This window comes from Melopsittacus undulatus, chromosome Z (genome assembly GCF_012275295.1).
Source record: "Melopsittacus undulatus isolate bMelUnd1 chromosome Z, bMelUnd1.mat.Z, whole genome shotgun sequence".
Classification (NCBI taxonomy): Eukaryota; Metazoa; Chordata; class Aves; order Psittaciformes; family Psittaculidae; genus Melopsittacus; species Melopsittacus undulatus.
In genome coordinates, this window is record NC_047557.1 from 51,177,718 (window position 1) to 51,204,326 (window position 26,609).

The 26,609-nt window shown below is 42.6% G+C and overlaps 1 protein-coding gene across 2 annotated transcripts; it reads right to left on the minus strand.

The window, feature by feature from the left end:
- Nucleotides 1-1,306: 1,306 nt before the first annotated feature.
- Nucleotides 1,307-23,096, minus strand: TMEM38B (transmembrane protein 38B). 2 transcript variants are annotated; one of them, XM_005154889.4, is made up of 6 exons: nucleotides 22,896-23,096; nucleotides 16,335-16,491; nucleotides 8,468-8,652; nucleotides 6,027-6,114; nucleotides 3,411-3,528; nucleotides 1,307-1,809 (listed from the first exon to the last, which is right to left on the minus strand). In XM_005154889.4, the coding sequence occupies exons 1-6, from the start codon at nucleotides 22,999-23,001 to the stop codon at nucleotides 1,603-1,605; spliced, it is 861 nt and encodes a 286-aa protein (XP_005154946.1). In that variant the 5' UTR covers nucleotides 23,002-23,096; the 3' UTR covers nucleotides 1,307-1,602. The 2 variants fall into 2 exon arrangements, with proteins under 2 accessions (XP_005154946.1, XP_030910166.1); XM_031054306.2 differs by having other exon boundaries at nucleotides 23,042-23,071.
- Nucleotides 23,097-26,609: the final 3,513 nt, after the last annotated feature.

The following is a 26,609-nucleotide window of genomic DNA, read 5'->3' on the forward strand; positions in this document are numbered from 1 at the left end:
GCTATGGACTTGGACTTGTACCAGGCTGTCCCGCTGCTCTTCGCGTCCTTGCCCTTGTCCTCGCCTCTGTCTGCGTGAGGCTGCGTGAAGCCGGGAAGGAGCGGCCCCGGGAGCTGCCAGCAGCTGAGGCTGCCAGGGAGAGCGGCACGGGGAGCCAAACGGCTGTGGCAGAGCAGCGGGAGCAGGCGGGGGAGGAGCGGAGCAGGGCGGTAGCTGAGCAGCAGGATAAGGCAGCGGGGGGGGTGAGTCCCGCAGCCGTTCCCAACCCCCCGATGGCCAAGAGTGTCCCCCGGAAGTCGCCCGCCGAGCCCCAGCAGGATGCAGGAGACCACGCAGCATTTCCCAGCAAGGCAGAGAAGGAAGATCCGGACTCAGGAGAAGAGAAGCTGGTGGTGGGAGAACTGGCAAGCAGGGCAGCTACATCAGCCCCGATCCCAAAAGTTAAGCAGAGTCAGGTTTGGGTCTTGTCTAAGATTAGACAAGTACATAGGACCACCAGGAGACTGTCCCCAAGGCTGGACAGTCATGAATGGCAGGGCATGTGGGACAGTATGGCCAGGCATCTGATCCACTGGGCCCCTCCAGTGCTTTGGAAGCATTGGAAGTGGAAGGCAGCTGTATGGAGTCCCCAGCAGCAAGCTGTAGAAATGCTGAAGGGGACAGTGAATGATTTTGAGCCTGGTGGGCCCAGATACTTCAGGCCATCAGTCCAGAGATGCAACATAGAGATGTCTCATGATCAAGGGGTGGACTTAAGAGTGATGGTGTATTGGAAATGTGTGATCTGGGCATGACGTGAATGGTATGGAATAAGGGGTGGATAATGTCATGGGTTCAGCCGTGGCAGTCATTTTTCTCCTTCTTGTAGCTGGTGCAATGCTGTGTTTTGACTTCTGGGCTGGGAACAGTTGCTTGATAGCGAGCATGTTTTGAGGGTGTTTTTGTTCAAGGCTTTTTCTGAGCACGTGCTCCAGCCAGGTGGAGGAGGGGAGTCCGGGAGGAAGGAGAGACAGGACACCTGACCCAGGCTAGCCAATGAGGTATTCCATACCATAGCACGTGATGCCCAGGATGCATACTGGGAGAGAGAGAGCAGGAGGGGTGAAGCTCTGGAGGAAAATGGAGGAAGGAGCACGCAGTGCTCGGCCGGGCAGGGTGGAGTGAGTTATGGGTCGGTGGCTGGTGGGGTGTTGTATTCTTTTCGCTTGTTATTGGCTGTATCATTATTATTTGTGGTGGTAATGGCAGTAGTGATTTTGTGTTATGCCTTAGCTATTAAACCGTTCTTATCTCAATCCGTGGGGGCTACATTCTTTGGATTTTCCTTCCTAACTCTCTGGGAGTTGGGGGACTTGGTTTAAACCACAACAATATAAAACGTAGTAAACTTATAATCACTATAAAAATTTGTTGGTTTTAACACGTGCATTTAGACATCTGAACAGTAGCTTACAAAACACGTTCCAAAGGCAAAAAACCAACACAGTAGGATACAGCCCTATCCTCTCCTCACATGCATTTCTTTTAAACAAATTTCTCAGCCAGCCTAATCTGAAATACAAACATCTTCAAACGTTATGACCATCAAGGATTTTAAGCCACTTATTCTGTTTTCTTTGTCTGTCTTTTCTTAACACCGTTATGGTGCTGCTCAGAAGATCGGTCACAGACTGAAGAGCCATTGGACGATGCAGCACCTTCACCCTTCATTTTGGATGGTGTCTTTTGCAAGCCAAAGAACATATGACCTAATGCAGCCTCAAGGGGAGCAAATGGAGAAGCTGCAGATCTTGTCAGCATCATTGTTACCTATGAAGAACAAGTAGCAAGTTACAAGTTTCAGTGACTCCACATTGACTGAAAACAAGTTCAAAACTGAATAGATGTATGGCATTTCTAACTTTCTACACAAGCATGAGCCCATACCACCAAGAACAGAAACACATTCACTTTAGCTTGAATTGATCAAAGAATGCTTTTCTTTCTGACCTATTTTCTTCAGAAAGCTATATACAAACAATGCACACAAAAAATTTTCTAAGTCAGTTTACTGAAATCATCCTAGATAATTTCTTAATATCATACAACTAAAGAAAAACTTTTATGTGTAAGTTTGTACCTTGTTCAAACTGGAAAACTGTAAACAGAGTGCCTATTTCAATTTAAATTGAAAGAATGTAATGTGTCATATAATATATATGTGTTAAATATATACACACAGCCAGACTTTAGCTAAAATTCCAGACAGCCATTCTCATTCCATAAAGTTGAGAGATTTAGGTGGAAATGCCTTACAATACATAATTTAGAAACAGAATAGAATTATCTGTTTTGTAGATCCAGGTACGGGGCAAGTTTATATGGCAACCGCTTCTACATTTTTCGAAGACATGAAAAGTTTCTAAAACAAGATACTACTACAGTACTATGCAAGGTCTGCAGCTGTTGCTTTATTACTGAAGTGGATGCTCAAGTTCCTGTTTGTCAGTATGACCACCAGTTTAAAAACTTACTTCCTTCAGTGCAGCCTGACAGCCAGCTTCTGAAGACAGCTGTAATTTCTCACTTCCAAAATAATATTTCTTTCCTTCTCTATTCCCAGCATCTCCTTTAATGGGTTAAGTGGAGACTCATAAGCATCAGCTTGAAGCCTTGGCTCCCTGAACCCTAGCTTCTTTAGAATTAAACTTGTCAGCTACTTCATAGAAAGGAGACTAACAACCATCATGTTAAGACAGTCTCCAGTTTCTTCAGTGTCAACTCTGAAGCTCTTAACATTACCAGATTTCTACTAACACAGAGACTACACTTTCTTATTAACTAATAATTCTGAAGACAGGCATCATCCTGGAAATGAAAAACTGGAGGGATTAAAGAATTCAATGGTGAACTAGTATCTATTGTATTGTAAAAGTAGTTATAGCTACTTCAAAGTTGTTTTAATATGCTTTCTCTTCCCACCTAAACACTTAGTTGCAAACACTTGAAACTAGATGAGAACCTAGTTGGCTTATTTTGCAAAAGCACAGAAAACTGCACAGATTCAAGGAAGGCATTAAGCAGCTAGCAAAATGCAGAGGACAAGTAAGTATCTTACTACGAGCATAAGCTTTGTTTGAGATTTATAGACATACAAGCCTGACATATCAATTGCTGGGTTCCAAATTCCTGATTTTTTATTTTCTTTCCCTTCCTGCTCTCTCTCCAACAGTATCAGTAACAGATCTTCTGTTCTGCTCACATACAGAAGACTAAACACACATTTCACACTTCAGTAGAAGCTAGCCTTCCCACCCAGAACCATGCATTCTAACTTGCAGTAGAATGTTTGAGGGCATGTTTTTTGCATAAGATAATGAAATAAAATATTTTCTGGTCTTCAGTTACTTGCAACACTTTGACATTCTTACCTTGGAGACAACAAGAAAGATGGTGTATAAAAACATGAGGTTGTGCCTTGCTATTGGCAAGTACTGGCTGTGTTGCAGGGTGAAAAGAACTGCTCCTATCAAAGTTACTTTCACAGGGCTGGAAATTAAAAAAAAAAAAAGTTAATTTCTCTTCTCTACAGTGAAAACAATAATGCGATTAGTGTGCAAAATAATTATTTCTAGATAGAACTAATGAAAACTTTTGGTCACAGTTGCTGGGTCCAAAACCCAGCTATGATTAAACTACGACTCACTTTATACATACTATTACTATGCTTTGTGTCCATAATATGGACAAGCATCAAATTCAGCACTACTTTACACACCCAGGAAAAACACATTTGACAAATTCTGTTCAAATCAGTGCCTCTATTTAGACTTTATACATCAGTTTGCTCCCTTTCTTCCTCTCCCAACATATCTTACTGAAGAGTTAAATCACAAAGCTTGCAGTGTTCGAGTAGGTCTTAAAAATAGGTTCCTTTCCTATTCAGCCCTATTCCAAGGGGCTGCTTAAAATACCTGGACACTCTGGCAGTTACAGGGTTGTAATCAGCTTATACTTGGCCTGAGCCAGGCCTATGTTACCAGGTTTTGCCAGCATAGCTGTGTTGACATGAGCATGCAAAGATTTATATAATCTAGCTATCTCACTGTGGTGCTAAATCCCTTGTGAGGTATACAGTCAGAAAACAAGAGAACTTTCATCAATTATCTGAAGCAATCTGAAGAGAGAGCATTAATATACTGGAAGAAAAATTCTATGCTTTCTTGATCTGCATCTACACGTGACATGTACAGGTGACATTCCTGTTATCACAGAACATCTCAGTGTAGACACATTCTTCACTGTCTTTTCAGTAACTCCAAGATTTACTGCATCAACTTCCTGCTCAGAAAGTCAAAAAAAACCCCTCTGTATACAAGCATCTCATCCACTTGCAGAACATTTTATCCATTCAACTTTGTACCTTCTGTTAAATATTCTTAAGCTTCACATATTAAACAAATTTTAAAAATCCTTTTTGAGTTACTCTGAACCACATCCACCATGGAAAAGGACAATATATACAAACAATGCCACAGTCAGTAAGCATTACAGAATCACAGAATCCCAAGGGTTGGAGGGGATCTCAAAAGATCATCTAGTCCAACCCCCCTGCAAGAGCAGGGAAACCTAGAGTACATCACACAGGAACTTGTCCAGGCAGGCCTTGAATATCTCCAACGTAGGAGACTCCACAACCCCCCTGGGCAACCTGTTCCAGTGCTCTGTCACTCTTACAGTAAAGAAGTTCTTCCTGATGTTAACGTGGAACCTCCTATGCTCCAGTTTACACCCATTGCCCCTTGTCCTGTCACTGGATATCACTGAAAAAAGCCTAGCTCCATCACCCTGACACCCACCCTTTACATATTTGTAAACACTGATGAGGTCACCCCTCAGTCTCCTCTTCTCCAAGCTAAAGAGACCCAGCTCCCTCAGCCTCTCCTCATAAGGGAGGTGTTCCACTCCCTTAATCATCTCTGTGGCTCTGGGCTGGACTCTTTCAAGCAATTCCCTGTCCTTGAACTGAGGGGCCCAGAACTGGACGCAATACTCCAAATGTGGCCTCACCAAGGCTCTAGTGTTGTACCTGTATTATTTGGGTTTACAGTGCCATTATTGACAGTGTCTTCTTCCTTTTGGAAGTTTGCTTTCAAGACTGCTACTTAGACACTGAAAAAGGGAGAGAAATTACAAATACCTGGAATTTCAGAAAAAGCCAACAACCAACAAAAGCCATAAAAACTTGAAATATTGCCAAAGGAAATGTTACAAATATCTCTTCTATTATTCTGTTGCCAAGATTGGCTGCAGAAAAGTAAGATAACTTTAAAAAAATAAGTAATTTCTAAGTTGCTGAGAGTAACATAGGAAACATCAAATGAATTTTAGGAAATTACCACAGTGAGCTTATCTTGACTTACAATAATAGCTTGCGGCTTTCTAGCCTGCCTCAATTCTCATTTTACTGTACCAGCTAAACAGGGAGACATGTAATATTCCCATTCTTTCCTTCTACAAGAGTAGCAAGATTTTCTATTTTGCAGTATATTTTTGCTATATTGACCAACCAATGTGCAACTTCTCGAATAACTGATATCTATGGAGGAAACAGTGCTGGCAAAGAAAGTAAAAGTGACAGTGCTTAAAGGAAGCCATCTTAGTGATGCTCTGAGCATGCTCCAAAACTGCAGACTTCATTTGGATACTTCTCGTATCGCTGTCCTTTTATTCTGGATAGAAGACCATGTCTCTATAAAACAAATTAAGTCAAAACTGCTTTACAGTCAATCCCACTGACTCAATACTGCTTTTTGCTAAATAATTGTTGTTGACTTGTTTTCCCATTTGGTGTTTTTGTGCTGTGAACCTAAAATTATTAAAACATCTAATAAAATTAACAAAGATCACTCATTAATCTCTCACAAGATACCCACCAAAACATCAAATAGAAACACATCTTTTAATCCAAACCCCTATAGTGAGTGCCAGCACAAGCAGTTAGCAAAACAAGAGTTAAGGTGTTGCAGACTTTTAAAAAAACTTACTAGGACATCTTCAGTAGTTCATTGGTTTCAGGCTTCCATACTCCTCTCACCAGCTGCTCAAAGTTGGAAATTAGGCCACCACCAGCTCCTGAAACCACAGAGATTTACAATAAGCTTCCTCTGATTGCTACCACTACTGCACGACCTATTATTGCACCCAGCAAAACTCGTTACAGCAGGTGCCAAATGTGGCACCCAAAGCTCAGAATTAAAGTGACTAATCCAATCTTTTATACACGCGTGACCTGAGCAACTGACATGAAATCTCAGACGTTTAGCTACTTAGTGAGAAACTCAGGTTTACCTTGATGTGATAGCGTCTGAACTGATGCACTCATCACTAGAAGCAAATGCCTGAATTGCCAAAGTAAAGCTCCAGAGAGGCTTATATAATTCCATTCTTCACATCATCATGTAACCAGAGAGTGCCTCTATAAACTATAAAAACCCTATGTGAGAAAAGTGCATATGTATTTGTACATTAGAAGAATACAAGACATGAGGATGCGTTGGACACTCTAGCCAATGAGACTGATCTGTGTTATAACCTGGGAAAAGGAAATATTAGATCATCACACATTAACACCTGTTGTTTCCTAAAACAAGAACAGAATCAAGCAAATAAAACCCAAGATCTGCATTACTAGTTCCTGAAGTGGTTCTAATGTGACAACAAATACAGCTGCTAGGAGGGTAGCTTCCAGATTAGTATTTCTAACAGCAGGCAGGATCATGGAGCAGATTCTCCTGGAAATCATGCTAAGGCATATGAAAAACAAATAGGTGGTTGGTGACACCCAACATGCCTTCACTAAGGGCAAAACATGTCTGACCAATTTGGTGGCCTTCTATGATGGGGCTACAGAACGGATGGATAGGGTCAGAGCAGTTGATGTTGTCTACCTGGACTTGTGCAAAATATGTGATACTGTTCCACATGACATCCTTGTCTCTAAACTGGAGAGACATCAATTTGATGGACGGACCACTCGTTGAGTCGTCAACCACATGCAGAGACCTGCGGTCAATGGCTCAATGCCCAACTAGAGACAGGTAGCAAGTGGTGTTTCCCAGAGTTCAGTGTTGGGACTGATCCTATTCAACATCTTTGTTGGTGACATGGACAGTGGGATTGAGTGTGCCCTTAGCAAGTTTCTAAGACCAAGCTATGTGGTTCAGTTGACATGCTGGAGGGAACAGATGCCATCCAGAGGCATTTGGATGCCTCTTGACATGCTTGAGAGGTGGGACCATGCCACCCTCATAAAGTTTAACCAAGCCAAGTGCAAGGTCCTACACCTGTGTCATGGCAATCCTAGGCACAGCTACAGATTGGGCGGAGAAGGACTTGGGAGTGTTGGTTGATGAGAAACTTAACATGATCCAGCTTCAGTGTGTGCTTACAGCCCAGAAACCAACTGTATCCTGAGCTACCTCAAAAGAAGTGGGACCAGTAGGTCGAAGGAGGTGATCCTGCCCCTCTGCTCTTGTGAGACTTCACTTGGAGTATTGTGTACAGTTCCAGTGTCCTCAACATAAAAAGGACATGGAGCTGTTGGAGCAAGTCCAGAGGAGGGCCATGAGGATGACCAGGGGACTGGAGCACCTACCATATGAAGACAGGCTGAGAAAGTTGGGACTGTTCAGCCTGGAGAAGAGAAGCTGTGTGGAGAACTCATAGCAGCCTTTCACTGTCTGAAGGGGACCTACAAGGATGTTGGAGAGGGGCTCTTCATCAGGGGCTGTAGTAATAAGCCAAGGGGTAATGGGTTCAAATTTAAGCAGAAGTTCAGATAAGGAAATTCTTCACCATGAGGGTGGTGAGGCACTGGAACAGGTTGCACAAAGAACTGGTAAATGCCCCACTCCTGGCAGAGTTCAAGCCCACACTGGACAGAGCTTTGGGCAACATGGTCAAGTGTGAGATGTCCCTGCCCATGGCAGGGGGGTTGGAACTAAATGATCTTAAGGTCCTTTCCAACACAAATCATTCCATGATTCTATCATTCTAAGAAGGTTCACTCCTATGTTTTAAATCAACTAATGTTACAACTCAAAAAGCTAATGTAACAAGTTCTCTCCTTCAGCCACATGCAAGGAAAACATGCAAGCTCTGAGGAAATATGCTGTTGGAAAATTTAGTAATAGCTCTGAAGCTACATGGGCTGTCTCTTCATTACCATCAATAGCCCATGCTACAAGTCCTCACAAGACCTTCTGGAGGAATGAGATGAAACTCCCCCTGAGTCATTCAATGTCACTCTTAACCCAGGCAGAAAAACTGCTCTACAGGCTTTTCCCTTGAGGGGACAACAGACTGTAGTAGGACTATCATATCCAGCACAGCAAGGAATAATGTTACAATTATGCTGAAGGGCTAGCCATTTAAATGCCACTCCAAAACATCACAGTCCATCAAAACAAAATGTTACGCATGTTACCTCTGGCCCAGCCCACAGCTACCATGACAAGCCAGGCATCTTTGAAGTGACTGTCTGCGTGCACAACGCCACCTGTTATCTTCCAAGTCCTAGTCACTTCTTTCATTCCTGCAACCAGAAGCCGAAGAGGCAGAAAAGCAAAGCACCGACAGAACAAGTCTTGTGGGCAGTAAAACACAAAATACCTGCAAATCATGAGAAAACCCATTAGTGGCATTCAAATGCTTTTGATAAAGATTTCCCTTTTAATAACCCTTAAAGATATTTTTTGGAATATGACTAGCAACACATGATATACTACTGATACCTTACTTTCTTGTGTGGTAGACGAAACAAATTTGAAATGCTTTTGAGCATGTGCGAGCTCTTGCAGCAAGTCATCATACATTACTTGATACTATTCTTACTGACCTATTGTCCCAGAGAAAAATCCATTAAAATACATGAGAAACAGCTTTAAATTTTACAGTTTTATAGCTTACATATAATGTTTTTATAACTCAAATTATTAAATTAGTGCCTGACTTTGTGTGGTTTGGGTTTTTGTGGCTCAATTTTTGTTTGATTGAAGTTTCTTGTTTGTTTGTTGTTTTGGGGTTTATTTTTAATAGGATTACAACAGGGTGGTAAATTACATGCTGACACCCTGCTTTCAAATTGATACATACAAGGAATTATATAATTTCAGCAAGAATGCCTCCGCTAGTTAATGTCATGCTAGATGAAATGTACACCTATTTTCAAACACATTTCACATCTTAGTAACCACCAATTCTAGCTTTTCCAGCTTGCCAATTACATTTCTTTTTTCAAAGCACTGTCAGCACAATACACAAAATGTAACAATATCTTTTATCAATTTGCTTTACAAACAAAGTAAAGATGGCTAAGAATAAGATTACAATAACTTTTAGAAGATTAGATTATGTGGTGCTTTATTTTACATCTTTGATCACAAACAAAAGGCAGTTCTTGCAGAAAAATTCAAGGTCACAAAAAATATTCAAGATTCAGTATCTAGATCATTTCAGCAAATAAGGGAGTAAAAATTAATTAAAAGCAGAGAAATGCTTTGAAAGATTAAAAAAAAAAAAAAGGAAAAAGAAACAAACAAAAACATAAAAAAGATGAAAACCAACAGAAAACCAAAACCCAACACTGCAAAAACGTACTTGCCTTACAGTTTAGGCTTCTGAGCTCAATCCTGTCCACCAAGAATTTCTAAGGCTGTATCCTTCTCTTGTTTACTCAGGCTGCAATCAAAGATGCTACTCTCACATCTAGTTTACTTCATTAGCACTACTAGCAGACACCACAACTAAGAAGAGTTACACCTCATGGTTACAGATTAGAAATCAGGACAGCACACAGGGCTTGGGGTTTGGTTTGGTTTGGGTTTTTGGGTTTTTTTTCTCCTTTCCTCCCCAGACAGGCAAAGTTTAGCTGAAGCCCTATCCTAATAATGTATTTTCTTCTTTTGCAGTGGACACAGTACCTTGCTGCTGCAAACATCCAAAGCACTTTCAAGACCTCCCAGACTGGAGCATGCAAAAGCCTATTTCTACATACAATAAACTTACTTGAATTTACATAATACTAATACTGCTCTGGTGTTAAATTTTAGCTTTAATCTTGATCTACTTAGACTCTTCCTTTTTATTTTTGTAAAGCCAATTGCCTTTGTAGGCAACTAAGCTTCAGTTGGTATGAAATCAAAGATTAGTCACTTGCTGAGGGGGGGTGGCTTGAGAAAGGACGCCTGTGGCACCAGAGCGGAGCCAGGGGAGATCAGCGTCCAGAAACCTCACCACAGAGCGACAAAAGCCACTGAGGAGGGAGCCTCAAGTCCTTGACAGGACTTGCAAAGAGCTCAGCTACTGCGAGGAGGTGACTCACCGGGGGCAGAGGCAGGAGGAGTGGCACCAACTGTGAGTGGTTAAAGATCTATCCAGGGAGCGTGGCGAACAGGAGCGGGGCGAACAGAGCGGGCAAATAGAGCAGGTCGAGGGCAAACAACGGGTCGAGGCATTTTGCGCGGCAGTTTGTGCGGGCAGGCGAGCTGGATGGTGAGCACTCGCCGTATGACCAGGGTCCGGTCTGGGAGCTCTGCCCCGGCTGCCCCGGTGGTGGCCAGCGTAGGCACCCAGACAGAGCCGGTAAGTGGGGAGGTTGCGGTGCAGAGCTTGGAGTGTAGAGAGTGCCTGCACTGGTCTTGTGAGGGAAAGGTGCAGAATGGGCAGGGCTGCACTCGCTGCTCCCTGATGGAGGTCCTCCTGCAGCAGGTGGCTGAGCTACGGGATGCTGTCAGTAAGCTGCAAGATGTCAGGAAAGCTGAGAGGAAGCAGGACTGCTTGCTCCAGGACCAAACAGCACAGGGGCCTCAAGATTCCCCTCTAACTCATGGAAGAAAGAAGGAGGCTGTTGATCAGGGAAGCTGGGAATTAGTAACAAAAAACAACAAAAGTAGGAAGAGAGCAATTAAAAGCAAGGGGCTTCCTCCTAAATCTGCTGTACCCACCCAGAACCGCTTTGCTGTCCTGCAGGGGGCTGATGAGGAAATGCACTTGCATCAGAAACAGTCGCTGGTGCACTGGTACAGAAGATCTCTACTGGTGCCACCAGGAAAAAGCAGCGGGTTGTAGTAGTAGGGGACTCTGCCTTGAAAGGGACAGAAGCGCTCATCTGTCGGCCTGACCTGGTCGCAAGGGAGATGTGTTGCCTACCTGGGGCACAGATCAGGGATGTTGCGGAGAGGCTGCTTGCTCTAGTAAGTCCCACGGACTATTACCTGCTTCTAGTGATACATGTGGGTGCTAGGGATATAGACAGTAGTAGCCTGAGGAGTATAAATAAGGACTACAGAGCTCTGGGAGAGGTGGTCAGGGGTTCTGGAGCTCAGATAGTCTTTTTGACAATTCTCCAAGACACAGGGGAGGACCTTCCAAAGGCAAGGAGGATTGGACAGGTTAATAAATGGTTGAAAGGGTGGTGTCATAGTCAAGGGTTTGGGTGTCTTGGACATGGGGCCCACATTTGTAGGCCAGGCCTACTGGGGGCTGGTGGAACTGCTCTGATAAAGAAAGGGAAGAGTGGCTTTGCTGGGAGGCTTGCCAGACTTGTCAAGGATGCTTTAAACTAGTTGTCTTGGGGGAGGGGAGCATCATTCCATCCCAACACACCCAGTCAGTTGCCAGCACCTATAATAAATACTCTGAGCAATGTAGTAATATTCTAGCCGCTCCAGCCACTGAGCCAGCTTCATTTGGAGCTCGGATCAGATGCCTCTATACAAATGCCCGTAGCATGGGGAATAAACAAGAGGAATTAGAGATGTGGACACATCTATGGGGCTATGATATAATAGGCATCACCGAAACATGGTGGGATGGCTCCTTTGACTGGAGTGTTGGAATGGAAGGTTACAGGCTTTTTAGAAAAGACAGGCCCAGTAGGAGGGGAGGGGGAGTTGCCCTTTATGTTAGGGATAGGCTGGAGAGTATGGAACTCTGTCTGGGGACAGGTGATCAGTTAACAGAAAGTTTGTGGGTCAGGGTTAAGGGGAAATCGGTGATGGGACACATTACTGTGGGGATATGTTACAGACCGCCTGATCAAGAGGAACCTGTGGATGAAGAACTCTACAGACAAATAGGAAAAGCCTCACACTCACAGGCCCTTGTTCTCATGGGGGACTTCAACCACCCTGACATCTGTTGAGGCGATGGTACGGCCCAGCACAAGCAATCCAGGAGGTTTCTTGATTGTGTGGAAGACAACTTCCTTCTGCAAGCAGTAAAGGAGCCAATGAGGAGAGGTGCCCTGCTTGACCTCGTGCTCACCAACAGGGAAGGGCTCGTTGGAAATGTGACTCTCCAGGGAAGTCTTGGATGCAGTGATCACGAGATGGTCGAATTTGAGGTCCTCAAGACAGTGAGAAGAGCTGCAGTAAGCTCACTGCCCTGGACTTCAAGAGAACAGACTTTGGGCTCTTCAGGAACCTGCTTAGCAAGGTTCCATGGGATATAGCCCTAGAGGGCAAGGGGGCCCAAGACTCTTGGTTAACATTCAAGGATCACCTGCTACAAGCTCAGGAGTGTTGCATCCCGACTAGGAGGAAGTGCAGCAGGAGGGCCAGGAGACCTCCTTGGATGGATAAGGAGCTGCTGAGAAAAATTCACAGGAAAAAAGAGGCTTATAAAAGGTGGAAGCAAGGACAGGTGGCCTGGGATGAATACAGGGATGTTGTCAGTGTAGTTAGGGACCAAGTTAGGAAAGCTAAGGCCCAATTGGAGCTAAACTTGGCTAGGGATGTTAAAGATAATAGGAAGGGATTTTATAGGTACGTAGCAGCTAAAAAACAGACTAAGGACAATGTAGGCCCCCTCCTGAAACTTTCAGGAGAACTGGCTACACAGGACTTGGAGAAGGCTGAGGTTCTGAATGGCTTCTTTGCCTTGGTCTTCACTGGCAAAGGCTCTGACTGCAGCACCCAAGTCTTGGAAGGCGGACGCAGGGACTGTGAAAACCTAGACCTTGGGCCCACTGTACATGAGGATCTGGTTCTAGACCATCTTAAGAACCTGAATGTACACAAGTCCATGGGACCTGATGAAATCCATCCGCGGGTCCTGAAGGAGCTGGCGAATGAAGTTGCAAAGCCACTGGCCATCATATTTGAAAAATCATGGCAGACAGGTGAAGTTCCTGATGACTAGAAAAAGGGAAATATAACCCCCATTTCCAAGAAGAGGAAAATGGATGACCCAGGGAATTACAGACCAGTCAGTCTCACCTCTGTGCCTGGAAAAATCTGGGAGCAGATTCTCCTGGAAGGCATGTTAGGGCACATGAAAAAGAGAAATGTGCTTGGTGACAGCCAGCATGGCTTTACTAGGGGGAAATCCTGCCTGACCAATTTGGTGGCCTTCTATGACGGGGCTACAAAAGTCATGGACAGGGGTGGAGAAGTTGACGTCATCTACCTGGACTTCTGCAAAGCGTTCGACACTGTCCCACATGACATCCTTGTCTCTAAATTGGAGTGTCAACAACTTGATAGGTGGACCACTTGGTGGATAAAGAACTGGCTGGATGGTTGCACTCAAAGAGATGTGGTCAACGGTTCAATGTCCGGCTGGAGATCAGTAACGAGTGATGTCCCTCAGGGATCAGTGTTGCGACCGGTCTTGTTTAATATCTTTGTCGCTGACATGGACAATGGAATTGAGTGTGCCCTCAGCAAGTTTGCCGATGACACCAAGCTGTGTGGTTCAGTTGATACGCTGGAGGGAAGGAATGCCATCCAGAGGGACCTTGACACACTTGTGAGGTGGGCTGATGCCAACCTCATGAAGTTTAACCATGCCAAGTGCAAGGTCCTACACCTGGGTCAGAGCAATCCCAGGTACGGCTACAGGTTGGGCAGAGAAGACATTCAGAGCAGCCCTGCAAAGAAGGACTTGGGGGTGTTGGTTGATGAGAAAATGAACATGAGCCAGTTTCAGTGTGCACTCACAGCCCAGAAAGCCAACTGTATTCTGGGCTGCATCAAAAGGAGCGTGACCAGCAGGTCAAAGGAGGTGATCCTGGCCCTCTACTCTGCTCTTGTGAGACCTCACTTGGAGTATTGTGTGCAGTTCTGGTGTCCTCAACATAAAAAGGACACGGCGCTGTTAGAATATGTCCAGAGGAGGGCCACGAGGATGATCAGGGGACTGGAGCACCTCTCATATGAAGACAGGCTGAGAAAGTTGAGGCTGTTCAGCCTGGAGAAGAGAAGGCTGCGTGGAGACCTCATAGCAGCCTTCCAGTATCTGAAGGGGGCCTACAGGGATGCTGGGGAGGGACTCCTCATTAGGGACTGTAGTGGCAGGACAAGGGGTAATGGGTTGAAACTTAAACAGCAGAGGTTTAGACTGGATATAAGGAAGAAATTCTTTACTGTTATGGTGGTGAGGCACTGGAATGGGTTGCCCAGGGAGGTTGTGAATGCTCCATCCCTGGCAGTGTTCAAGACCAGGTTGGATGAAGCTTTGGGTGGCATGGTTTAGTGTGAGGTGTCCCTGCCCATGGCAGGGGGGTTGGAACTAGATGATCTTGAGGTCCTTTCCAATCCTAACTATTCTATGATTCTATGATTATAAGGAAGTTCTTCACTGTGTGGGTGGTGAGGCACTGGAACAGGTTGCCCAGAGAACTGGTAAATGCTCCACCCTTGGCAGTGTTCAAGGCCATGTTGGACAGAGCTTTGGGTGCTATGATCTAGGGTAAGGGACCCGTGCCTATGGCAATCAGGTTGGAACTAGATGATCTTAAGGTGCTTTCCAACCAAAACCATTCTATGATTCTGTGTATCAAGAGTGCATATTTTAATGGCCACTGCAAATAACTACTTAAGCTAGTACTCAACACAAAGCACTACTCAGAATTAATTGCAGTATGTCGGTTTAGGACCATGAAGCACAGGGTAACGACTGAACTTAGCACAGCAGTCTCACCACGGCATTTTTTCCTGTAATTTTTGCTAGCAACACTTGCTACAGCAGATGTCGCTGTCCTACAGACTATTTAGGGGCTTTTCTCAAGCATGGTACAACCCCTTTTATTTTCCTGGTAATCTAATTTCACGTGATTTGGAACAGAGAATGAAAGTCATTATACGCATGAAGAGAACTTCTTAAAACTAGAAGCTTAAAAGGTTTCGTAACATTCATAATTCCTCATTCATAGCAGTGCACAAAATAAACCATGAGGATTATTTTTGCTCAGCAGATCCTATTTGGCAAAGTTGAGGTCAACAGAACTCATGTTCTGTTTACGTGTACCCCTAACTCGTGTAATTTCTTAAAATAAGCAGCAGCATTGCCCACATCAAACTAAATGAATCATAAACAGATTTTGTAAGCTTTATTAATACCATACCATATATTGCACATTATGCATTCCGCCAATTTGCCTAAATGGAATTTGTCAGCTTTCACTGCAACATGAAGACCAGAAGTCTAGATACACACAAATAGAAAGACTTACTTTCATTTTAAATAAAATTTGCAATTATAAAACCTAAGCTGCTACAAAAAATAGATACTAAAGGATTTCAAGCAGATAACACTCTTTGAAGATAGGAATTGCGATTTTTAAATTCAAAAGCCACCAGTTTTGTTAAATTTGAGGGTTTCTTCAAAGATCACTTTCTATAACAAATGAGCTCCACTGGAAGGTAACCTTTATATGAGCCTCCAGTGCTTTTTCTAAAATTCCAAAATAGGCCGAATTGCTGCCTTGTTCACATACACAACTTGTCGTTCAGATCCCTACTGTCTTCCACTACAAGGCACATCCATCTGGGAAAAAGCAAAACATAGAGTAGAGAGAACAAAACAAGTAAAAAGAAAAAGATGTCAGGAAGCAGAGGAAGCAGAAACTAGAGAAAAGGAAAGATCTGTCTTAGACCCCAAGTTACAGAAAAGTTCAAAATTTTTACATCAGCCAGGTCCTAGGCTTCAAGAGCTACAGCTGAAAAACTATACTACATTTATGACTTACCTATATGCACAAAAGTCCACATTATTCCAACATTATTCAGCTGTTGAACTAGGAATACTACAAAAAGGTTAGTCTAGTGACTAGCACCTGGTTATACACAGCCTGAAAGAGTTGTTCTCTCATGAGCATTTTATTCCTATAGAACAGGATCATAATAGCTATTCTGCTGCACTGACTTTCTGGATGAAGAGACAGCAATCAAATCCATAATATTTTTAAGTTAATCTTCAGATTTATGTGGAAGCTTGACGGTATATCAGTTTACAAAGTATAATTTCATCAGAATCAATACTACTGATCTAACTCAATTGTGGCTGCTTACCAGACTGAAGATGCCAGTAGAAGGCTTGTGCCCTTTGCCAGAAATCCTACTGGAGGTTCTGCAAGCATCAGTGAAGACAAAACTGAGCCACCAAAGCAATGAAGCATAGCACTGAACCAGCAGGCAATTGGACTTCGGACTGACACTTCCACAGCTCCTGAAACAAAAGTAAAAGATGCATAAATAGAAATTGCATAAAAACAATTGAGAATCACACCATGTTTTAAAATTCACTATTTTTCAAATCACTCAGTCCAATATGGTTCCTCTAGGTAATGAAAAATCCTCAAGAATTCTGTAGGTTTTCACAGGAAAAGTCTTCAGAAACACAAATTTCAGAGTACACTGACTTAAGAATATGCTCAAATGAAAACTAAATAAATAAAAGTGAAAGACCAACATTGTGTACTCTGTACGTCTTTTGTGGGCTGCTTTATTAACTATCTGACTACCAAGACTAAAAAGCGTTCAGAACATGGGTAAGAGGTCTCATTCTTAATAATCTGGCATAGATTTATAGTTGCTTTCAAATTTGTATAAAAAATACACAAGAGGCTTTGCTGACCTAGATCAGATTGATATTGATTACTTTTGGGTGGTTATTCTACAAATTCAATTTCTGCTTTTGAATCCAAGGTCATTGTTTTCCCTTTTCATCATAACATCCCACTGTGTCTTCTGACCAAAATGAAAGCAACATCCAAAACAATTATTAACTAGTCTCACTTGCTATTCTGAACACAGAAAAAAGATCACCTGAAGCCACAATAACACATCTAAGTTTCCTTTGTTACTAAAAGCTTCATAGTTTAGTTTGTTATCTTTGAAATGAATTATTTTTTTAAATTACAATGAAATATGTCAAAAGATTTTTCTATATTAAAAGATTATGCTGAGGACAATCAGAAGCCTTAACCAGTTTCAGGGGGAAACAACACTTAATCAATGCCAGAAATATTCTCAAGAAATTGTTTTGACTATTCCCTTCTATTTCAAAAGCCCAATGTTGCCAAAATTTCCCCTTTACACATATGCAGAGCTCTGTTCGCCTGAACTAGTCTCCATAGTCCTAAAGGCTGAAGTTCACAAAAGCAGAGATGAAACCTAGTGTCTGCCCCAAAATGCAGTTTCACATATGTTCCCAATTCAGAGGAGAAGCATTTGTTTTTTCCAGGCATTTCTGTGGGAAAAAGAGCTTCTAGCCAAAGATGAAAGCTCAAACGTATCAGAGAAAATACAGCACTTTCTATACAATTCACTTCATACAAGAGTATTAACATGATTGTTCCAGTTGTAGTGGTGATACAGCTATCATGTATTCCAGCACTATCTAAATTCCTATGTAACAGCTAATTTTAAAAAAATGAGCACTCACAAGTACTACAGAATATCTGAATATAAAATAGCATCTTATTTGTTTTAACTATTGTGTAATTTATTTTCCATACTGCAGTACCAAGTGCTCCAAGTCGGTTATGCTCAGCTTTGTTGTTACATACTATCCCTTCTCCACAGCAGCGATCAACTGTCTGTGTGTATAACATCAACAGGAGAAAAATTTTAAGCATGCTAATGTTACTTAACTGCAAAAGTAAGAATATAAAGCAGGCCATTACATCCAGATTCAATATAAATGAATGCGGGTCTATTTTCACCAACATATTTGAAAAAGGTAAGACACCTGCAGTACAGTAACAGTTTGTGCTTACTATATGGAGGTTTCCTTAAAAAAAAAAAAAGTAAAAAAAAGATTGCTGACAGCCATTGCACTAAAAAAAAAAAAAAAAAAAAGGCAAAACCACTGGTCCAAAAGAACTACAGTAGGCTTCTCCTCACATGTAATAATTCTCTTGTTTGATGACATGGACACAAGTACTACTATAGACCTACTTTAGCATGAAAGGACTAAATTCCCTTTGATGCAACAAGAGAATACCCAACCACCATGTTTGTCAATATTCTGTTGAGTAATTCCACTAAATGCTGCTTTGGCATTATAGCACAAAGTGACCTTTTATTCTTCTCAATAAAAGAATATTGAGAAGAAATACCACAAACTTTACAGGACAATGAGAAAACCTGGCTAACAAAGCTAGTGACTGTAAATCACAAGTGAACGTGGACTGGAATTGGGGAGTACTGCCAATAGATCAGCTGTGCTATGCACAAGCTTTAACTCTGGACAAACAACTTTGCTTATCTCCTACATACTTTGTTAAAATATTTATCTGATTTTTCACTTCCTATACCAAAGGCAGGATTAAAAAAAAATTTATTAAAAAACAAAAACCAATGAAATGTTGCAGTTGTTCTAAAATTAGTTAGCTATCTGCTCTCTTTTCAAACCCATTCCTCTGCTTTTCAACATCACTTTTCTACTCTTCCTTTTCCTCACAAATAGCACCAAGTGGTTGCAATTCTGAGGACACAGATAGGAGTCACTATTATTATTACAGATTGTTCTCTATGAACGAGCTCCACAACAAAGCATGTAAATTTATTCATTAAGCTATTATTTGTAAAAGAACAAGAGGCTTTACTGGACTTCCAAGATCTTTCTGTTGGTCAATGGTAGAATTTTCTTGGCTCAAATACCATATTTAACAATTCATACCTTCATTCCAACAAGGAATATAACCAACTTAGAAGACAATGAGACAAAAAATGCTGAACCCAATTTAAAGCTTATCTTAGTGTTGGTAACTAAATTATGACTGGGATGCAACCTTTCAGAAAACAGACTCAGTTTTAAGTGGGTCACATATTTTTACACAAGTGGTCATTTATATTTGTCTTCTGATGCATCCTGTAAAACTAATGAGGCATCACAAAACCATGCAAAACATGATCTGCCAAAAGGCCACTAGCACTGCAAATGGTATTCTTTAAAAAGATAAAGTTTCAAATGCAGAGACTGTTGTTGAATATAGTTTTAAACATTGTTCATACACAATAGTAAAAAAAAAAAAAAAAACAAACCAAAAACCAAACTCTTGCCAGCAAATTATTTCTGTCAGCAGGATAAGATCTGCGTTAATCTTTCCAAAGGTTCCAAATAGGCAATCAGGAACACATACTCATACACAACTAAACAGCAAAACAGAAAAACACATAGAAGCTTTTTCTAGCACCCTTCCAGAACTATAAATAATAACATCAATTAAGCGAAAGGACTTACAGTCAGATTTAATTTAGCAAAACTATGCCAAAAAAAAAGAAAACAAACCCAAATCAAAAACAATGCTCTCTAAATCATTAGAATCATTTAAGATAAAACTTGCAAGAACCAGCACATTCCCTGCAAATATGACACATCCTCAACCCTGAACACCTTCTGCTGTTCTTCCGTCCCCAAAAAAATGCCAAAAATTTCCAGTTCTACAACTGACCAAAGTTACAAAGAAGCAATTCCTAAGCAATCCCAAATGTGCTAACCAAAACTCATAGTTTAAAACATGTGGAAAACAACATGTGGAAAAGCAACGAGGCAAAGTGCCGGGTCCTGCATCTGAGCCACAACAACCCTATGCAATGCTCCAGGCCTGGGGAAGAGTGGCTAGAAAGCTGCTCAGTGGAAAAGGCCCTGGGAGTGCTGATTGATGGAGCTGAACATGAGCCAGCTTGTGCCCAGGCAGCCAAGAAGGCCAAAGGCCTCCTGGCCTGTATCAGCAATAGTGTGGCCAGCAGCACCAGGGCAGTGATCATCCCCTTGTACTTGGCACTGGTGAGGCCATACCCTGTGTTCAAGTGTTGGGTCCCTCACTATGAGAAAGACATTGAGGTGCTGGAGCAAGTCCAGAGAAGGGCAACAAAGCTGGTGAAAGGCCTGGAGCACAAGTCTTACCAGAAGTGGCTGAGAGAACAGGGAATGTTTAGTCTGGAGATGAGAAAGCTCAGGGGGGACCTTACCACTCTCTCTAACTACCTGAAAGGAGGTTGTAGTGAGGTGGGGGTCAGTCTCTTCTCTCTGGTACCAAGCGATAGAACAAGAAGTAATGGCCTCAAGTTGCACAAGGGGAGGTTTAGACTGGATATCAGGAAAAAATTCTTCACCATAAGGATGCTCAGTCATTAGAAAAGGCTGCCCAGGTAAGTGGTGGAATCACCATCCCTGGAAGTGTTCAAAACACATGTAGATGTGGCCCTCAGTGACATGGTTTAGTGGTAGCCTTGGCAGTCCTGGGGTAATGGTTGGACTTGATGATCTTAAAGATCTTTCCCATGGTAGAGGGGGTGCAACTAGATGATCTTAAGATCCTTTCCAACCCTAAGTGTTCTATGATTCTAGTTGATTCTTTGATATTATTCTATATCGGTTATCACTGCTGTAGTTTGCAAGCACTCCCAAGTGAGCAGGAAAATCCAGCTTTCAGCCATTTAGGAGTGGCAAAGTCCCAGTTAGTGCTAGTCCATCCATGATATAAATATCCTAATCCGATTTTAAGCAGAGTGATGGGGGTTGGTATTTTAATGAGACCAGTAATCTGGGATAAATCAAATATGAGTCTGACTTGAACACACACTTCTTGTATCACCAGCCAATGAAGGTTACCCAGTTACTATCCTGTGAAATATAGCTACTGTTTTAAGTTTCCAGAAAGAATATACAGTAATGTCTAGAGAAAATAATCAATGATTCTAGATCCATCCCAAGTATTTAATGACTGTTTTTTTCAGTTACAATGTTCAGTTCGAGCTGCTTGCAAGTGAGCAGCAGACCAGCATGCAGTCACCTGAATCACAGTTATTAATTCAAAGTATTAGAGAATACTCAAGAGTTCTGAACTTTCCAGCTATTCAGTCAAGAAGATAAAAAAAAAAAAATTATTGGCACAGATCTGACCAGACTTCTGACAGCAATTCTACCGTCCAGAATCGCTGCCTCCATAAAGTTACCCTCCTCTCATACTGATCTTTAAGTGTGTCCATTCCAGAGGAAAGCTTAAAGGAAATGCATGATAACGTCAAATACCCTTAAACAGGAAGTTCCATTTTAAAACAACAGTCATATTACACAGTGCTCCAAGTCAGCACCCAGAAAGTTTCAGCAGTAGTAACAAAATTTGGTGAACATGCTAGCATACATAAGCATTTTGTATCAGTCTTCAAATCTGACAAGTGCACTTATTTAGCAGGAAATATACATTCACCTTAACAAGTATAGAAAGGGAAAGAACACATTCTCACTCAACAAACAGCTCAGAGCCTTAAAAAGAGCTCACAAATCCGTACTATAATCCTGAAAGTCAGCTTGGTTTCCTACACATTTATCAGCCAGGATGCAGACTTACTGTAACTGTCCAAAGCCACATCACAGGTAGTTATTCTAAATATTAAAACAAGGCTAATCTCCACCTTTTGTGACAACAACAACAAAAAAAAAAACAGACTTGGGGTTAACAACTACAGTGCAAAAGATTTTCTAGAAAAGATGATGTAGAGATTAAAGTGTCATTATGTGCACTCACACAAAAACCAAAATCCTATTACTGGGAGTAAAAAGCTTTCCTAATTTAATTTCACAATGTGAAAAGTTGCTAACACATAGCCTGCCCATTAGACTTCCCAGCTATGTTTCCTAGGAGACAGAATTGCCTTAAGAGCTTCCTGCATATCCAGGGCATGTGAATTATATAAACCTATTAGTTGAGAAGCTCTCCTCTCACCTCTGAGATGTAAAACCTGGGAACAAGTTACTGGCCTGTGATCTGCATTTATCCTCTGCGAGCACAATCCTAACTTCGGGCAGGTTCAACCCTTTTATTCTTGTAACTTTTAAAACTTTCAACTGCAACAAGGTTTCCAGCAAAACTCTTAGCCGATTTCACCAGTGCCTGTAGTTCTGAGAAAGCAAGGGAAGTTCGGCGGGAGGCTTCCTATGTGGCTTCTGCAGCCAGTCAGACACTATTTATGGACAGATGGACAATGAACACTGCAGACAATCTTGTCTGCACTCTTAGGGACTGGCAAAGAAGCCCCGGGTTCTGCTGCGGGGAGCGGCACTAGCTGAGCCAAGGCAGCAGCTCTGCCGGCAAAGCTGAAACTCTCGTACAGGGCTGTCACTCCGGAGGCGACGAGGAGCGCTGACAAACCTCTCGCTACATCAAACGAAACACAAGGTGTCCCGTCCCCCCCCCCGGGATTTTGCGAGTGTAACCACAGTAACAGCTTTAGCCACTCGCCCTCATTAAAAACAAATACAATTCAAAAGTTGTGTGTTAAAAGAAAGCCCAAACCTCTCCAGCATCTTCTAGGTTAAAGATACAAGAGACACCTGCGGCTCCCGCAGAGACCCAGCGGCAAAAGCCGGTCCTACCGGCCCCGCCCGGTCCCCCCAGCATATACCTGCTCCCGGCACCCCGGCTCCCCTCAGGTACCCCCCGCCATGTTGCGTGGTGGCCACCGTTGCCCACAGGGGCTAGGACGGCAAAAGGGTCCCCAGCCTCAGGCCTGGGCCAGACGGGGTGCACGGAGGGAGACACGGGGAAACACGGGAGAACGCCAGGAGAACACTGGGGTGGGGGGGCAGCTCCATCCCGTCCCGCCACGCCGACCGCTCACCCCGCTGCTCCTTCAGCGCCATGACGGAGGCCACATAGTGCGCCAGGTCGAAGAATGGGAACATGGGCAGTCGCGAGAAGAGCAGAGGCACCTGCCACAGCTCCATGGCAGGGCGACAGCGAGATGGAAGACCCCGAAGCACCTACACAGCGCGGCGGCAGCGCCGGCCACCTCAGAGGAAGCTTGGCCCCCGTCGGCCGCCGTCAGCGGCGGGGCGGGGCTGTCGTCCGCGTTCAGGCCGGCGCGGGACGGTACGGGAGGTATGTTTCCTTAGGTCTCCCGAGTATTTGAGCTTACCAGCTTGGGTGCTCCAACATGTGGAACGTGTGGCCTTTCACGGTTTAATACCATCTGTTTGTCACCTGCCCATAGTACGGGGGTATTAATGTGTACTAGACCCTGGTCAGACCTTAGCAGAGACCCTTGTAATACATCTTTACATAGAATCACAGAATGGTTTGGGTTGTAAAGGACCTTTTAAAATCATCTAGTTCCAACCGTCCTGCCATGAGCAGGGTCACCTCACACTAGACCATGTTGCCCAAGGCTGCCTCCAACCTGGCCTTGAGCACTGCCATGGATACAGCGATTACCACTTCTTTGGGCAGCCTGTTCCAGTGTCTCACCAGCCACACAGTACTTCTAACCTGAGCTTCTCCTGTTTAAGTTTTAACCCATTACCCCTTGTCCTGTCACTATAGCCCCTAATGAAGAGTACCTCTCTGGCATCATTTCAGGTCCTCTTCAGATACTGGAAGGCTACTATGAGGTCTCCACTCAGCCTTTTGTCCAGGCTGAACAGCCCCAGCTTCCTCAGCCTGTCTTCATATGGGCATGTTCCAGCTCCTTTATCATCCTCATGTCCTCTGGACTTGCTCCAACAGCTCCATGTTTTTCTTCTGTTGAGGACATCCATTTTGATAGTGAAGGCCATTGTTAACAGTTTTGTTTTCTACAAGTAGGTTTCTGACCAGTTTTGCATCAGTCCTACAGTATTTTCAGCAAAAACAGTTTGCTCATGAGCTTCCCAAGTGGAACTTTTATCAGGTATCTAGTAACTCTGAGATACATGACATCTGCGTTTTTTTTGGCCACCAGACTGGTGATAGAATCAAATTACATTGATGTGACACTATGCTTGATGGACCCATGTTAGGGGTTTATTGGTCTTCTAATTTTTTCAGGGTACTTTTTTTTTTTTCTTTTTTCCCCTGAGGATGCAATTTAAGGTTGACTTAGGCTGTTTTTTCTATTAGAGAAAGGCACATTTTTTTGCCTTTTCCATTCAATTTCCACAAGGTGGTGAAAAGCGCTGTTAATGGCTTCAAGATTTGCACAGTGTGATGAAATTAATCAAGGCAAGTAGTCTAAAAACATACAATTTCTGTAAGCTCTTTCAAGCTTGTTCTTTGCCTACCAAGAACTAATTTCATAGGATAACTGGAATAACTGGAGCATCATTTTTCATAAAAGGTCTATGCAGGGAAAGACAGAAAACAACTTTTCCCAATATAGTTTTACCTTGCCATGAAGAGTAAGCTATTCTTTTAATTTATTTTCTTCTTTTCAATACCATATTCACAGAACAAGTTCTCCTTTTCCCCACTGCCTCTTCCTTTCTGTTTGTCCAGTACTCGTTTTCTCCCTAACACTTGTGCCATATGCTTATGCCTGCTATTTTCCACACATTTCCATCATGCATTTTATCTACATGAAGAGGTCAAGATTTAGCCAAAGTGATCTCTAACTGGTCTTATTACTAGCATTTCTAATTCTTATTTTCTGTTGTGCTTATGCTCAGGCATGGAAACCACAGTTTGTTTTCTAGAGCAGAATACTGCTTTGCCATGTTGACAGATGGTGAGACATAATAAATGAGTAAGCTGCATTCTCTGGCAGAAATCAGTTCAGCATCATTTTGTTTCCCATTGAACAGTGATATGTGTTTATGCAACTGCAACAACAGGAGTGTTACTGGCAGAATTTTATACAATGTAGTGATCCTCTTCCCTAGGCTGTAGAAATGCTAGTTTCTAATCCTTGCAGTACTGTTTTATTCCCTCTGAGTGGCATTAGGCTCATTGTTAGAAAGCAAACATGGTTCAGACTACTTTGTGTGTGATCACAGAAGGACAGGGAGAGAAATAAAAACGGCAATGAGGGCAAGAAATTGATAGTAAAAGTAAATCATAATTTGAGGCAGCAACATGTTTTGCCTGATGGCAATGTCTGCACTGCAGCTACCGCCATGCTTACAACTCATGTAGGCACACCTAAATTCTCTAAACTGCCAGCAATGATATTGCTACCGGTGCTATCATGTAGTGTATTGGCAAGAGCTATCTGAATCTTTAGTCCTCAAATACATGCTGCATCCTCTTCCAGGGGGTCCTTAATGCACCTGGAGCATTGCTTTCCAAAGCATAGATAGCTAGCGTGAAACTGGATCTCCACAAGCTACCTTCACAACAGTTAGGTGGGAAATGTAAGTAAACTGGCACAGCTAAACTAAAAGGGAGGTCTGGTGGATTTTCTACCTCCAGCACCAGCAGGAAATAAGAATAGCAGTTTCTCAAAGTTTGCTGATAACCAGGGAGAGATTCCTGAGATTTTTTGCACTCAGGGTAGTGTCTTAGCAAAGCATAGGACAGAGGAACCCAGCAAAGAGAAATCAGATCAAGGAACACGGTGTGTGTAATAGAAGTAACAAATAAGGAAACTTAAAATTGGCCATTGATTTTCCAGCTATCCTAGATGTTTCAAGAATAATTGAAAGGTAACAAAGGATATAAGCACCCCTGAAATAACCCTGTTCACCCTTGGACCAAATATGCTGATGCTGAGAACTGCTGCAGTGTGAGAAACTGGTATTAATGTGTAAGTTAGGCGTATTATATGTGTGTGACACAATTTTTTGTGTTTTGCTGATTTCAAACTGGAAGAACAGATACCCCATTCTTCATTTCTTAGGAGCAGGCTAATAAAAAGAGCTGAGCACATTATGCATATAAAAATTTAAAGGTAGACTGATTATTATTCTGCTGTCTTGCATGAACATAAAGCTCAATATGAAAACAAAGCAGAAGCTTGAATGAATCTCTTGCCAAAGGAATGTTAACATGACCTTAAAAAACCCTCTGTAGACACATACTGATTAGCTACACAACTTCCACATGCACCAGTTGGCAGGATTAGTTGTTCTTTCCAAGAGGATGCTGATAAATTAATACAATTTCTTAAGAAAACATTCCAGCTGTTCATGAAGTTGCCACATTTGTACTTCTGAAACAGCTGTGAAAGTCTAGGATGTTACATGCCTGTCAGCTATTTCTGATGGCTGCCCTGCTGCATGTTGTAACTGATCCTGAATAAATACTGATCCTGAATAAATAGTGGTTCTTGGGCCATTCTAGGCAAAACTGAAAACACCACGTAACACCTGACAGTAACAAAGAAAGAAGTAATGGAGAGATTTGGTTTCAAAGTATGTACTTGTCCACATATTTAATCTCCACAGAGCATGGCATCAATAATCCATTACTCCCTCAGTCTTACAGAACCTGTGGATAACGTGAACTAGAGCTGTCATATATAGTCTATTTGTTGTGTTCATCTCATACAGCAATTATGCTAATTTAGTGTTTGAAAAGATCTGTATAACTAGCATAGAGGCATGGATGGTGAAGTTGCTGCTAAGTGTAGAATATTTATTTA